Genomic DNA, 15,453 nt, shown 5'->3' on the forward strand with positions numbered 1-15,453 from the left:
AATGCCAGATGCTTAACCTGTGAACTACTAGGGAACTCCTGTGCCTTTTGTCTCATATGAGGGAGACCCTGCATTTTCGTAGCAGACCCCTTTGGATGCTATCTCATTTAACATGATGGTGTTTTCCTCATTGTGAATTTTTGGACATGAATTTTTATTGTTAAAAATATTGTGTTGGAGTTCCCATTGTGGCACAGCGGAAACAAGTCTGACTAGTATCCACAAGGATTTGGGTTCAACCCCTGGCACTGCTCAGTGGGACAGAGATCTGGCATTGCCATGAGTTGTAGTATAGGTAGCAGATGCAGCTCAGATCCTGTGTTGCTGTGTCTGTGGTGTAGGCCAGCAGCTGCAGCTTCGATTCGACCCCTAACCTGTGAACCTCCATATGCCGTGGGTGCAACCCTAAAAAGAAAAAATATATATACATATGTATAGTGTTAAAGTATTGTTTTATCTTGATGGGTTTTGGGGGTGGGAGGGGCTTAAATTTTGCTTATTCATCTCAACCTTGTCCTGGACCCTCATCTTCCTGGGAAAGGTGACCACGGTCCTAAGTCTCCATTTTACAAATGGGAAAACCCAAGGCTGGAAGAATTTAAATTCATCCAGGAGGCAAAGGTGCATAGTGGATGATGATGATGGTGACAATTAAGAGCCTATGTATTTAGCACTTCCTGGAACTTAATGTGCCTTATTTCTGGTTTCTTGGAGGCCTGCTCTCCACAGGAAAGGGAGAGAGATCCTATCAAAGTCCCCATCAGCCCTGTTTCTCCTCTGCCCACCATCTCACAGGGCTCCCATCTCACTCCGAGCAAGCCCAAATCCTCCCTGAGCCCACAAGGCCCTGCACCATCTGTCCCGCCTCATCACCAGCTACAGAATTTGCAGGCCCCAATGCAAAACAAGACCATTCAAAAATTATTAGGAATTTCCAGACCAACACAGCAGATCATCCACCCAAGCAGAGGCCCTTCTGGAAGCCAGGCCTCTGTGCAAATTCCAGAAGCTGCTAGCCCTGCCCCTCTGCTCCCTTTTCCTCTCAAGCACCCCACCCCCACCTGTGCTAGGCACAGTGCTGCCTCAGTACCTTTGCACTGGCTGTTTCTGCCTCCTAAAATAAGCGACCAACCCCATAGCCTACTGGCTCCCTCTCTCGTCTTCAGATCCGCTTAGCGGCCAAAGAGGTCCATCTGAGTTCCCTCTGTTTAAAATCACATCTTCCCGGCCCTCCCTCCTGCTTTCTTTTCTCTATAGCTGTTACCACCATCTGACCTGCCAGGGACCTGGCTCTTTGGCTGGTCTCTCTGTCTTCTGTCTTCTCCACCAGGGTAGGGACTCTGTACCCCCTCCCACCCCCACCTGGCACACAGTAGGCGCTCCATTAATGTGAGTCAAGGTATGGCTCCCAGGAGGTCGGCGGTATCATCCCCGCCTTTCTACGGAGGAGGAAACCGAGGCTCAGAGAAAAGCCAGTGAGCCAAGGTTACAGAGCATGTCCCTGGCACGCGTCCGGGTCGCGCCATGACAGCGCCGGCGGTTTCGATGGGGGCAGCCGGGCCCCAAGCTTTGACCGATGGGGAAACCGAGGCCCTGGCGGTTGCCGAGGCCACCCGGCCGGGAGGGGCCGCGGCGGGGCGGGGGCGCGCGGGCCCAAGGTCACCGCGCCGGCCGGCCCGGGGGAGGCGGATGGGTGGGGATCCGCGGGCCTCCCCGGGCGCGCGCCCCCCCCTCGGCGGCGCGCACGGGGCCCGGGAAGCAGCAGCGGCGGCGGCGGCGGCGGCGGCGACAGCAGCAGGTGGAGCCGGAGCCTCCGCGCAGCCGAGGCCGCGGCCACTGCCGGCGTCGCCGCCATTAGACAATAGGAGCGGCGGCCGGGCGTGCGGGGAGGCGGGCGGCGGGGAGGGGCGGGGAGGGGCGCCGGGCGCGCAGGAAGCGGGGCCCGGGGCGCGCCGGGGCCGGGCGCGCGGGGAGGGGGCGCAGGAAGCGGGCGAGGCCGGGCGCGGGAGGCGGCGGCGGCGGCCCCGGGAGCTGCCGATCGGCTCCGGGACAAAGGCGCGGCCGCCCGGCGCCCCGAGCAGCCCGAGTCGGGGCGCACAGCCGGGGCGCAGCCTGCGCCCCCCGCCGCGACTGACATGATGTTTCCACAAAGCAGGCATTCGGTAAGCGGGGCCCGTCGGCCCGGCGGCCCCCCCCCCCCCCGTCCGGGCCCGGCACCCCCGGTTCCCAGCCCAGCCACCCCCCCCAGCTCCGGGCCCTGCGTCCCCCTACGTCCTGGCCCGGTATCCCCAGTTCCCAGCCGGGGCTATTCCCTCCCCCAGGTTCGGGCCCTGCGTCCCTCCAGGTCGGGGCCCCGTACCCTCCCATATCCGAACCCAGCGCCCCCTCTAGGTCCAAGCCCTGCGACCCCCTTCCAGGTCCCTGCCAGGCCAACCCCCCGCCTCCAGCTCGGCACCTCCCCCCAACTCCTGGGCCCAGTCCCCTCCAGCTCTGGGCCCAGAGCTGCTCCCCCCCCGCAACCGCCGCCAGCTCCGGGTCCCCCTCCCAGCTTCCGGGCCCAGAGCCCCCCCAGGTCCCCTTTTGCCCCCAGCTCAGAGCACGCCCCAGACCCTGGACCCTGCGCACCCCCACCCCAAGCCAGGCTGGGCCTCGCTGGCCTTGGCCTGGGGCCTGGGGCGCCCCGGGAGCCCCACTAGGCACCTCTAACGCTGGGGCTGCTTTTGGGGCCTGGGAGTGGGGGAGAGTCAAGGCGCACCCCTCCCGGAAGAGCGCGCGGCCTGGAGGAAGGGTGCTAGGAATCTGGGGTGGGCCCCCGCACCCCCGGAAGATTTTGGGCGCTGAGAGCCCCCTCTCCCAAGGGGACTTTGCCAGGAAGCCTGCCCCCGCCTCCCAGCTTTGGGGAGGGGGATTCACTAGGACGCGTTCTCCCCCCTCCCTGAGGCAGTTGGGACGCTCAGACGTGCAACCCCTCCCGGCGCTGTGGAGGCGCGGTAGAGGGCGCACCCTACCCCCCACCAAGGGCGGCCCTTCAAATGCACCCCCACAGCCTGGGGGTGGAGGGGGACGAGCGGCTCCGGGAGCACCCACCCTCCTTAGCTTCTCGGGGAGAGGCGGGGGCAGGAAGCGAGGGCGGGGGCCGAGCCAGGGGCTGTAAACACAGCCAGGGAAGTGGGGCAGGGTGTGGGGGGACGCTGCAGCTGCGCAGGCCGCAGCCTGGTGGAGGGGGGGCGCCCTCAGGGAGGAAGGTGGGTGGCGGCCCCCTCCTGGTCCTGACCCGGGCCGCCCCCTCCCCACAGGGCTCGTCGCACCTACCCCAGCAACTCAAATTCACCACCTCGGACTCCTGCGACCGCATCAAAGATGAGTTTCAGCTCCTGCAGGCTCAGTACCACAGGTGAGCTGAGGGCTGGTGGTCCCTGCCCTGGGTGAAGGTGGAGCCCCCTGCTCAGAAGGCAAGACTGAGGCCTGGAGCTGAAGTTGTGGTCCCTGCTATACACACAGAATGGGGGGAAAAAATCGGTATTGAGTGTCTCATGTGGCAGACCAGGTCTCCAACACTTACGGATATTAAATTCATTTAGTCTTTAGGACAGTCCCATTTCATAGAGGAGAAAACTGAGGCACAAGAATTTAAATAATTTGCCCAAAGACTCAGCCGTCTGGTTTCCAAGCCCCTCTCCCCTCCCCCACCCCCACCCCAGACTGCGTTGGATAAAAGACCTCCCAAGAGCTGGAGTTGGGGGCTGGATCTTCCATCGCCCCACCCACCCCTCAAAAGAAAGTCTATAGCTTGTTATCTCTTTGCCTAGTTTTGGAGAAAAGGTTTCTGGCACCCAGCAGCAAGGCGATGCTCCCTCCAGAATTTAATCTAACATTTCTAAAGGGCTTGCCATGTGCCAGATCTAAGAAAAAGGAACTATTATTATCTTCATTTTACATTTAGGGAAACTTAAACCCAGAGGTGATAGGGGTTTCCTGGGGTTGCCCAGCAGGGAAGTGGCAAAATGAGATTCTCACACTCAGTTTCTGGGTTGAAGACTGCAAAGTCTCAAGCCTTAGCTCCGGAGGGGGTCTTTGCTTGAGAATCAGAAGGGGGTCCATGGCCACAGATACCAGTGGGGTCTTGGGCTTTCTCTGGACCTCAGTTTGGTCACACAAAAGTGTTCTATGAAGGATCCTGAGTTTTCTCCAAGAAGAGATAGGAATAGTGAGATCTGTTTTTCCTTTGGGGGTGTTCCTATCCTCCCCATTTGCCAAATACTGAACATACATCCTTTTATTGAATCTTCCCTGCTTTTTGATCATATGCCCATTTCAAAGTGAGGAAACTGAGGCAAGGTGGTTGAAGGGCAGGCCCGGGAGCTTTGTTCTGGTCCTGTGATGTGGAGGGTTTAGGAGCTTTGCTTGTCAGGCCTGGCCTTTCTGAGCCTCTCCAGGGGTCCTACCCTCCCTACCTGGCCCTTGCTCTCCTCTGATCCAATCTGGCTGGCCGATCTGACTCCAGAGACTGAGGGTCAGGTTGCTGCCTCATGCTGTGTGACCTCAGGTAGGCCAGGCCCCCTCTCTGAGCTTTGGAGTCACGATCCGCTGGGCCTGGGCTTCCTGCTATACAGCGAGGAGTCCTACTGTGTTGGGGACTGGTACAGTATCTGCCAGTCCCTCAGGAAGGGCCAGAAATGCAGTTTGGAATGAAACTGCCTTTTTTTTTTTTTTTTAACAGTGGCAGCAACTGTACATTTTTAAAGAAAATTAGAGAAGCCAGCCTTGGCTTACCTCTAAACTGGGGTGTAAAAGTCCCAGCCAGTCTGGCAGTGAAACTCCAGTCTCTTGGAGTGACCATGAGATTAACTAAGCATCTATTGGGTACTTACTGGATGCTAGCATTAAGAGCATTTCTGGTCTTAATTCATTTTACCATCCTACCCTGGGCGGTTGGTACTCAACAGATTCAGAGACCGAGGCCCAGAGAGGTAGAAGGGTTTGCCCAGAGTCACACAGCATCAATGAACCAGTCTGTCTGGCTTGAATTTGAGCTCTCAGCTTTCAACCTGTCACCCTCATGGCGGGGGGCCTTTGAGAAATGCCCTAAGCTCATCTTTGCTGGAGGAGCCTGAGAGAGGACAGTGGTCACCATCTCTATTACCTGATGGTGGAAATTTACACACACACTCACACACACACACACACACACACACACACACACACACACACACACACACACACACACACACACACACCAGGGAAATCAGGGCCCACAAGACAGGCTGGGTGGTTCCTTGGTAAATCCAGTCCTGAGCCCTGCCAGTCAGCTCCGGCCTTCACAGACTCTGGGCAGGATCTATTTATTCCTCCCTTCCCTTGCTGGAGAGTTTGCCCCAGTAGTTGAGACCGTAGCTTCTGAAGCCAGCTTCTGGGCTGTGTGACCTTGAGCCTGTTCACTCAGCCTCTCTGGGCTTCCACTGCGTCATCTGCAAAAGGAGAGTGACATTAATAGCCTCGACCTCGTCAGGTTTCAGGATAAGTAAAAGTTTCTCTGAATCCCTGTCTGACCTACAGTCAGGGCATTTGCTCTGACTTTTGTTATTTTTCTTATTATTTTCATGGCTTTCTTATTAATTTCATTATTTTCCCCAGCTCTCAAAGGTTGGTTTCATCATCCCCATGTTTTAGTTAGGACACTTGATGCTCCCCCTGCCCCATCTTCATAGAGGAGGAAGTGTCTGTCCCCCTGCACAATGGGGGGAAACTCAGCCCAGCCCCCTCCCCTCCCCTTGTTCTTCTTCAGTCTGAAACTCGAATGTGACAAGCTGGCCAGCGAGAAGTCAGAGATGCAGCGTCATTATGTGATGGTAAGCCAGCCCCAGGGGCCAGCAGGCAGGGATGGTGGACCCCAGAGCCCCCTCTGGCACCAGCAGCTGCTGCCCGAACCCTGGCCACCTCCTCAGGGATGTGCGAGGAGTCAGGGTCTGCTCTCCATTCAGCCAGCCCTTGGGCCGGGCTCAGTCCGTCTTGCTGGCCTGGCTGCCGGCCCAGGCAGTGGCCGAGGTGCCAAACCACCGGGTTGCAGCCTGGGCCTGCCAGGTCCCCCGGCTGTCCTTGGCAGCCGTGGAGGCAGTGGCTGTGAAAGCCAGGAACTGACGTGGGGGAGCAGCCGGATCCCTCCCCGCCCCCATGGTCCTGGCCTCCCAGGTTTAACCCCTCCTCACCCAGGCTTGGCTGGCCCCAGGACCCCTGGAGGCCCCCCTCTCCAGGGAGGAGGCTGACACTCTTCTGACACTCTTGCATGGGGGGGGGGGCTACATTCGATACCCTGCCCCCTTGCACACCTCCAAAATCACTTGCTCAGCTTCATACCCACCAGGCGGCAATTTCTGCATCCAAAACCCCTGCCTTGGTCCAGCCAAGAGCCCACTTCTCCCAGGCTATAGGGGAGGCAGAGCCACACATTGAACCTCTGATCTGGCCTCAGAGGGACAGGGCTGGGGCAGAGAGAGGGACTGGGGGACTCCAGAGGAAGGTGCTTCTAGTTTGAGCAGCTGCATGGACAATGGGGCATTGCAGCTGGGGTCTTGAAGAATGAGTAAGAGCTTGCTGGGTAGAGAAGGGGAGACCACACAAAGGCCCGGGAACAAACTTGACTCCCCTCCCCCTCCCCCTGGGTGATGGGGAACCATGGGATGGTTTAGAGCAGGGGAGGGGCCAGGGTCAGATATGGGGCGTGAGGAGGGGGGCTGCTGGCCTCAGAGGCAGACCCAGCAGGATTTGTTTATGCTCAGATTATTTATACCCAGGAAGGCAAACTTCCCTGAAGTCAGGGCCACCCGCAGACAAGACACATAAAGATAAAAGATTAGGAGCCTTGGAATGTGTATGAGTTGGAGAGGCCCCCCCATCGTTATTCCAGGAACATGGGCACCCAAGCCACTGCTGGGGCCCTGATGCTTCCCGAGGCTTCCCCAGCAGAGCCCCCACCACGCACCTGGACCCTGTTCCTGGTGTGGGTGTCTCTCCCCTTCCATTCCCTCCAACCTGCTTCTCCATCTCTCTCGCCTGCCTTTCCCTCTGGCTGTCTCTTGATTTCTTCCCTCTCTGCCTCTTTGTCTTTCCGTAGCTCCCCCCATCCTTTGTCTCTCGAGCCCCCCTATCCTTCACCCGCCCCCATTTCTCTCTCTCTCTGTCTCCCCCCACACAGTACTATGAAATGTCCTACGGCTTGAACATCGAGATGCACAAGCAGGTACGCCCCCTCCTTCCCCCTCTCCTCCGCCCCATGCCCCACTTGGGCACCCCTAGGCAGGTAGGAGCCCGCCCTTGGCTGAGCACCAAGTCTGCCCTGGTATCCTGTTACCACCAAAGCCCCTGTTCTGTTCTTTCTCTGGCCTTCCTGGGAGGTTTATCTCCGGGAGGGGGAGGGGCAGAGACTTTCCTGGGACCTGCCACCCCCATCCCATTGTCTCCCCTTGTGAAGGGGCTTGGGAGGGATGTGGGGGCGGTGGATGGGGGTGGGGATGTGGAGGTGTGTGACATGTGCCAACATGCCCTGGGGCCCCCAGATTGCCCCTCGCCCTCTGGCCTTGCTCTTGCCACCTGTGCCCTGGCGAGGCCAATATCAGGTATGTTGTGAAATGACGATGCCAGCCGTCCCCTGCCACTTGCTCCCTCCCTCCCATGGAGCACTCACTACCTACTAAGAGCTGAGCATCATCTTTCCACTGCCACCGAGACCCTGGATTCCCTCTGACCTGTGCTCTTAGCTACAGGGCAGAGATCCAGCCTTGGATGCCACCTTTAAAGGTGCCTGTGAGCCTGAAGAGTTGATCCACCGTGGGCCGAGCTGGCCTTCTCTCAGATTAGACAGAACCCCCGGGCCTCCTAGGGCTGGTCTGCACCTGCCCCAGCTGCCCGCCCAGGACTGAAGCGTCTGTGTGTTCCAGGCTGAGATCGTCAAGAGGCTGAATGGGATATGTGCCCAGGTCCTGCCCTACCTTTCCCAAGAGGTGAGTGGATCCCCCAGGGCTGCAGGGAGGAGAAGGTAGATGGACCTTGAACTTTCCTCAGGCCCTCCCCACTGCAGCCAGCCATCAGGCAGGCGGCAGAGAGCTGGGTGCCCCAGGGCACATGCCTTCCTACTCTGGACCTCCCAGCCACTAGCCAGCCTGTGCAGAAGAATCCCCAAGCTGGGAGTTGTCACTGTGGCTCAGCGATGATGAACCCAGCTAGTACCCATGAGGACTCGGGTTCGATTCCTGTCCTCACTCAGTGGGTTAAGGATCTGACGTCGCTGTGAGCTGTGGTGTGGGTCGCAGACATGGCTTGGATCCCAAGTTGCAGTGGCTGTGGCTGTGATGTAGGCTGGCAGGTGCAGCTCCAATTCAACCCCTAGCTTGGGAATTTCCATATGTCGCAGATGTGGCCCTAAAAAGATTTAAAAAAAAAAAAAGAAGAAGAAGAATCCCCAGGCTGGAGAAACTCCAGGGGTGCAGGGTACTGAAGGGAGGGGCCTCACCCTCTGTGGAATTCCCAGCCCCAGTGAGTCATTTCACATAAAAAATGTCAGCTATGCCACCAAAGACTGCACCAAGAATCTCGTTTCCTTGTTTTGCTTCCGCCTTTCACCCTCCTGAGATTCATCTGTATCTGTGGGGCCTTCCTGGCCCAGGAGAAGGGCATGTGTGCATGAGGAGGCTCTCAGGACATGTATGCAGACATCCAAACACACAGATAGGCATAGATGCAACACACAGCACACAGACAGAGATGCAACACAGATGTAGAGGTGCACATATGTGCAGACAGACAGATGCAGAGACACAAGCCACTATACAGATGCACATGCACAAATACACCCAAAGGAACCAGGTATCCAGCTCTTCCACTCCTGCTTGTTGGGTTCTAAGACTCTTAATATGAAGCCCACTCCACACACACACACACACACATACACACACACACACACACACCCCTACACCTGGGTCAAATAAGGCCCATCTGTTCTCTGCCAGCTTTACTGTTGATAATTCATTTTCTCTTTAATCCTTGCTCATATCTTGGGGTCCTTCAGGTAATGCCTAGGGATGATGCCAGGAGGATACCATGAAAGCTCCGAGAAGGGAGTTCTTGGGACCCAGACTCGTGGTTTCCTTTCATGACAGTGGCTTCCTGGTAGCCAAGGCAAAAAAGGAGCTTGGCAGATTCTACCATCCAATGGCAAGAGAGACAGACTTACCATCCAATGGCAGGGAGAGGTGGGGGAGGGGATTGCCCTGAATCTAGACTCATACCCCAGCCCCACCAGAATTCACTGGGCCTTCCCAGATGTGGAAGAAGAGGAGCTCAGGTTAGCAGTCCTGGTCTGAGCTCTTAGGACAAGAACTTCCCTGTGCAATTGGCCAGGTTGTACACTGCACTTTTACTTCTTTGTGCATGGCATTGGACAGGCCGTGGTCCAGGGTTTGTCAGACTCACCAAAGACTTTTTTCTTAAGATTCTGGTACGGAGTTCCTGTCTTGGCGCAGTGGTTAACGAATCTGACTAGGAACCATGAAGTTGCGGGTTCGATCCCTGGCCTTGCTCAGTGGGTTAAGGATCCGGTGTTGCCATGAGTTGTGGTGTAGGTTGCAGACGCGGCTCGGACCCCGCGTTGCTGTGGCTCTGGCATAGGCCGGCAGCTACAGCTCCGATTCGACCCCTAGCCTGGGAACCTCCATATGCCATGGGAGCGGCCCAAGAAATGGCAAAAAGACCAAAAAAAAAAAAAAAAGATTCTAGTACCCAGCCCTTTAGGTTGTCTGTGTAGCTCCATCTAGCCATTTTCCAGATGAAGAGACTGAGACTTGGTTAAAGGAATCAACCAGAGGGAATAGGTTTTCTGGTGGGGTGGGTTTTCTGGTGGGGTGGGAAGCCACGGAGAGGGAGGGCTCTAACAGCCCAGGTGGGAGTGGGGCTTATTCTGGGCTTTGTGCCACAAACCCCAAGGAGATGGGGCAAATGAGCTGACTCCTCCCCACCCTACCCCCTTCCAGCACCAGCAGCAGGTCTTGGGAGCCATCGAGAGGGCTAAGCAGGTCACTGCACCTGAGCTGAACTCCATCATCCGAGTATGTCTGGGGTCTTGGGGGGTGGGGTGGGGGGGTGACCTGTGGGCCTGAGGTGGCTAACTCGCCACTTCCTCTGCCCTGCAGCAGCAGCTCCAAGCCCACCAGCTGTCCCAGCTGCAGGCTCTGGCCCTGCCTCTGACCCCACTGCCTGTGGGGCTGCAGCCCCCTTCGCTGCCAGCGGTTAGCGCAGGCACCGGTCTCCTCTCGCTGTCGGCACTGGGCTCCCAAGCCCACCTCTCCAAGGAAGACAAGAATGGGCATGATGGTGACACCCACCAGGAGGACGACGGCGAGAAGTCGGATTAGTGGGGAGCTGGGATGGGGTGGGTGGGTGGGGACAAAGGGAGACAGACACAGAGTGAGAGGAATGTTCAGCGCAAGACACAGTATAGCTCGGGTTATTGGCTAAACTCTGGTAGTATTTATGGTAGCCGCCTGCTGGGGCCCTCGCCCTGCTTGTGTGCCACCCCCTGGCTTTGCTCCTACACCCAGCTCCCAGCTTCCCTCCTCCCCTGCAGCCTGAATGGGTGCATACCTGCTCATACCACAGATGAGGCAAGCTGAGGCCTGGAGGCGCCCGCGGGAGGCCGGGTCAGAGGGAGCAAAACCTCAAGAGGTCCAACACCCCCTGCACTTCCCCGATTCTTCGCACATGTGTAACTGACAGTCTGCCCACTGGGCCCTTCCAGGCACACCTGGCGTCCCACCCTGGCACTGCATGCAAACACAATGCTAGCTGCCCCTCCCCGCCCTGGGCGCCCCAGTCTCCCCCTCCCACCCACTCACCCTCTGCTAGTTCCCAACACCCACTTGGGCCTCTCCCCTTGACAACAAAAGAAAGAGGGGCCAGGAGAAGCCAGCTTAGCCCGGACAGCAGGGTGGGGTGGGCAACCCAGATTTCCCTTTCTCCCCTTCCCGAATAAAGATGAGGGTACTCAAGTTGTCTTGGTTTTTATTTTATTTTTTTTCCCTTTTTCCAGTATACTAGCTTGTCTTTTAAAAAAAGGGATATTAAAAAAAAAAAGACATAAAAATGTTAAAAAAAAAAAAAAGCAACACCCACACCTGTGTCTGTATATAGCCTTTTTAGACTGTCAGCTTTTGTTGTGTTCAGTCGTTTGATCTCTATGAAGAGAAGTGAAAATGCTGTATCGAGGGTGGGCTTAGCTGTGCCTTTCAAATAAAGATGTGAGAAGGTTGGTTGCCGTGTTCCTGCTTCTGTGTTGCGGGCTGCTCCGAGGTGCCCCCCTTCCCAGGGTGGGAGAGGGCTCCCTTCAAGTCTGATCCCTCCTGCTCTGTTCTAAGATGGATATCTAGAGTCCTACCTGAATCCTACTTGTAAATGTAGTCTTACTCCTGAACTTGATTCCTTGCCCAGAGAGGGGCAGCGAGAGGCCCTAGGTCACACAGCATGGCCTAGGTGCTTGAGGTCTAGCTAGCTGTTTTATCAGGCCAAGGGGCTTGGAAAAGCTAAGGGGTTGCTGAGCCCCAGACCAGAGGGCTCCTAAACACATCCTTTACTCTTGGAGACGAAAGATGATGAGACTGAACTGGCCGCGCGCGCGCGCGCGCGCGCGCACACACACACACACACACACACACACACACACACACACACCTTTATTCCGTATCAAAGACCACAGACCCCCAGCTGGACCTCAAACCTCCCAAGGATCACTTGGAGCCCACCCTCATTCCCTGCATCCAAGCTAGACCACTCCAGGGAAGCCAGAAGGAAGAGAGATGCCCCTGGCATTTGAGTAGAGAACTTCAGGCTGCTCACCAAAGATGTGGGGCTGGTGCAGGGGGAGGGTGGGGGCAGTCATCTTGACTTTGTAAGACCTTTGCAAAGTCAGCATGGCATAGAAATCCCACATTCGTGGAACCGGGAGCACAGAGAAGTCCAAGGAATTATCACATGCCTGCCCATTCCAGTGGGTTCTCCTGGGGATCAAGGGCACAGGGAGGGAGAAAGGGAGGGGCAATGATGGACTGCTGGCCTCAGGGAAAAGGTCTCTTATCCCTAAGGAGAGAATGATGAGGTGGAGAGGGGCCAGAGGGACCCTCCTGCTGGGTCCCACCCCTCCCCCACCCCAGCTAAAGCACCTCCAAACATGTGAGTGTGTTGGGATCACTCCCTGCTTATTTTGAAATGCAGAACTCATCTCTGCCACCTGTGTAAATCATTACATTGCCCTCAGATCCCTCTTTGGCACCAGACAATTCCCCCTAGATTTGGATGCTGAATCCGTCCCACAGAAATGCCACAAGGGTGTTTAGAGCAGCTGTAGTTACTCATCATGGCCCCAAACTGGAAACTACCAGCTCTCCACCAGGAGCACAATGGGTATGCTGTGACCTTAGGCATCCCTATGGAATATTATGCAGTCAGGAAAAAACCAGCAACCACTGCACTCAACACAATGCATCTTCTTGCACACATAACGATAAAAGAAGCCAGGTACAAAAGAGCTTATGCTATGTAATTCCATTTATATAACAAGAAAACAGGCCCATGTAACCTATAGTATCACCTTTGAGGAAGGGGCAAAGGGGGCTTCTAAAGATCATGGGGTCTGATTACATGAGTGTATTCACTCTGTGAATTCATTGAATTGTTCACTTGTAATCTATGCACTCTTCTGTGTGTTTTATTTCATAATTTAAAAAAATTATTTAAAGAATAGATCATCTTGGAGTTCCCTGGCAGCCTGGTGGTTATGGAGTCAGCATTGTCACTGCCGTGGATTGGGTCAATCCCTGTCCTAGGAACTTTTGCCTGCCGTGAGGGTGGCCACAAAAAGGTAAGAATGGATTATCTTTGGCTTCTGTGGCCCTTGGAATAAATTCTAGTCCCACGAGACCCTGAGGTCCTGTCCTGCTACCCACCCCTCTAATCATTCTTCCTCAGCAGGCTTAGCTAGGTTGAAACATCTTGCTGTTTCTTGCCTAGAGGCCTTTGCACATGCTGTTCCTTCTGCCCGGAACAGTGTTCTCTTTTTCCCCTCTCTCCGGAGTTCTAATCCCCTAAGTCTCCCAGAAGTCATTTTTCTGAAGGTCACCCCCCAACCCTCCCCCCGCCCCCGCCAAAGCAAAGTTCTGTGACAACATCCTTCCCAGGGGGTCCTGCACATATTTCTAGTGGGAAGGGAACAGAGGCACTTATTAACATGCTGCATAATGAATGGTTCCAGGCATGGGTGTCCAGTGTGGGCTTATTTTTATTTTTTTCTTTTTAGGGCCACACCTGCAGCATACGGAAGTTTCTTGGCTAGGAGTCGAATCAGAGCTGCAGCTGCTGGACCATCACAGCAACGCCAGATCCAAGCCACAGCTTGCGGCACCACAGGGTCCTTAACCCACTGAGCAAGGCCAGGGATTGAAGCCGAAGCTGAGCCACATCAGGAACTCCCAGTGTGGGGTTAAATCCTGGCTCTTCCTCTCACGGCAGGATGACTCAGGCAAGTGGCTTCACCACTTGGTTTCCCCTCCCTATCTGTAAAATGGGTAGAATCTCAGAACCTATCGTTGTCATAAAAATCGTATCATTGCGTCTATGGAGGGTGCTTTAGCAGAGACTGGTCCATTCATTCATTTATCCAGCCCCTGCCCTAAGCCCCAGGGACACAGCAGAGAACCAGACTGAGGAAGCCCCTGCCCTAGTGGCTGGGGCAGACGGATGCTTTAGCAAAATGCAAAATGTGTCAGCGGGTGTGTGGATAGAGACCAAGGCAGAGAAGGGATAGAGAGTGAGGCCACTGAAGTCACTTGTCTGATCTGCTTCTGGGAAATCGTTCCGAGGATTAGCAGAAAGCCTGCAAAGGCTCACCAGCCATCCGCTATTATTATTATTATTATTATTATTATTATATTACTGATGTTGCTGGAAGATGAAGGGCGCTGCGGGGCTGGACGTCACATACCCGACAGTCTCCTTCAGGGGTCTTCTCCCAAGAAGGAAGGGTCCTGCCCCGCCACGTACAGATCTGTGACCTGGGGCCTCTCTTTGGCACTCGGAGCCCCCCCTTTTCCCCGCGGGGCTGGGCCCCCGGAGGGTTTAGGGAGGGTCCAGATATCTGCAGTGGGGTGCGTGACCAGAGGGTCGCAGGGGGCGCGATCGCGGCCAAAAAGCCGGGGCGGGCGGAGATGCAGTCTCCGGAGCCCCCTCCCCGCCGCGGCCTCCCGCGCTTAACGACCGCGCCGCCGGCGACCTCGGCTAATTGATCCGCTAATGGGCCCCGCGCCGCGGCCGCGCCTAATGAGGCGGGAGGAAGGGGAGGAGGGGGCGGTGGGAGAGAGTGGAAGGGAGGAGGAGGAGGAGGGGGAGGAAGAGAGGGGGAGGAGGAAGGGGAGAGGAGGGGGAGAGGGAGGGGGGAGAGGAGGCGGGGAGGGGAGAGAATGGAGTGGTGTAGGGAGGACGGGAGGGAGGAGGGGGGTTAGGGAAAGGACGGAGGAGGGGAGAAGGAAAGAAAAGAGGGGGACTGAAGGGGAGGGGAAGGGGGGAGGGAGGAGAGCGTGAAGGAGCAGCAGAAGAGGGGGAGGCGAGGGGGAGGGGCGGAGACACTCCGGAGGGGGCTGGGGAGGGGGAGGGGGAGCCTGAGCTTTGCTCCCAGCTCCTGGGGCAAAGGACTTGAGGGGAAGGGAGCCGAGGACTGGGTGAACCCATCCCTCTGACTCCCAACCCCCTCCTCCTTTCTAGGGGTCTTTGGGATGGGGGGTGGGGAATCTGTGTGCATGGAGGGAGTGGGGGTCCCTGACTGTCTCAGCCTCGGTTTCCCCATGCATATTTGATGTCCTTAGTGTTGGAGAGTCCTCCAGGCCCCAGTGGCATGAAACTGACCCAGCTCCTGTCTCCACACACACCAGTCCCTCCAGAGCCAGGCCCACCCCCTCCTCCTGGTTTGGCCTCCCAGGCTCAGGAGGGGTCAAGGACTAACAGATGCCCCAGCCAGGGAGAAAAATATCTTCTAAAGGCCAGCGAGAACTAGGATAGGACACATTAAACATTCACAGTCCAGTCTGGCCAGGTACCTCTGCTGCCTGAAATATTTAGGTGGACTCCCGCCTTCCAGAGTCTGTATATTTTTGCCTTGAACTTGGAGTAGAAACACTAAGAAGCTGCAGTGATGGTGGAATTAAGGACCTTGGAATGACTCTCCCCATTGTGCAGACAGAAAAACTGAGGCGTGAGGAAGGGCAGGCAGTTGTTAAAGTCATAAAAACAAGGCAGGGCACCACAGCTGGTCTCCAGCCCTGAGCTGGCTGGCAGAGCTCTCAGCCCCACTAGGCACAACCGGAAATAATGGAGAAGGCAAAGCAAATCACAAGCATAACAGAAGCCAGAAACAGCTGCCAT

The 15,453-nt window shown here is 56.4% G+C and overlaps 1 protein-coding gene across 1 annotated transcript; it reads left to right on the top strand.

The window, feature by feature from the left end:
- Window positions 1,962-11,297, top strand: AES (amino-terminal enhancer of split). The gene is made up of 7 exons (XM_021084158.1): window positions 1,962-2,162; window positions 3,297-3,394; window positions 5,786-5,849; window positions 7,193-7,237; window positions 7,935-7,997; window positions 10,023-10,097; window positions 10,182-11,297. The coding sequence occupies exons 1-7, from the start codon at window positions 2,136-2,138 to the stop codon at window positions 10,401-10,403; spliced, it is 594 nt and encodes a 197-aa protein (XP_020939817.1). The 5' UTR covers window positions 1,962-2,135; the 3' UTR covers window positions 10,404-11,297.

Source organism: Sus scrofa, chromosome 2 (assembly GCF_000003025.6).
Source record: "Sus scrofa isolate TJ Tabasco breed Duroc chromosome 2, Sscrofa11.1, whole genome shotgun sequence".
In the NCBI taxonomy this organism is placed as follows: domain Eukaryota; kingdom Metazoa; phylum Chordata; class Mammalia; order Artiodactyla; family Suidae; genus Sus; species Sus scrofa.

What these genes read in the sequence shown, in the direction of transcription:
- AES (XM_021084158.1), top strand. Translation starts at nt 2,136, where the DNA reads ATGATGTTTCCACAAAGCAGGCATTCG. An exon ending in TGCAGCGTCATTATGTGATG is followed by an intron (nt 5,850 to 7,192) that starts GTAAGCCAGCCC and finishes CCCCCCACACAG; the next exon opens with TACTATGAAATGTCCTACGG. An exon ending in AGCTGAACTCCATCATCCGA is followed by an intron (nt 10,098 to 10,181) that starts GTATGTCTGGGG and finishes TCTGCCCTGCAG; the next exon opens with CAGCAGCTCCAAGCCCACCA.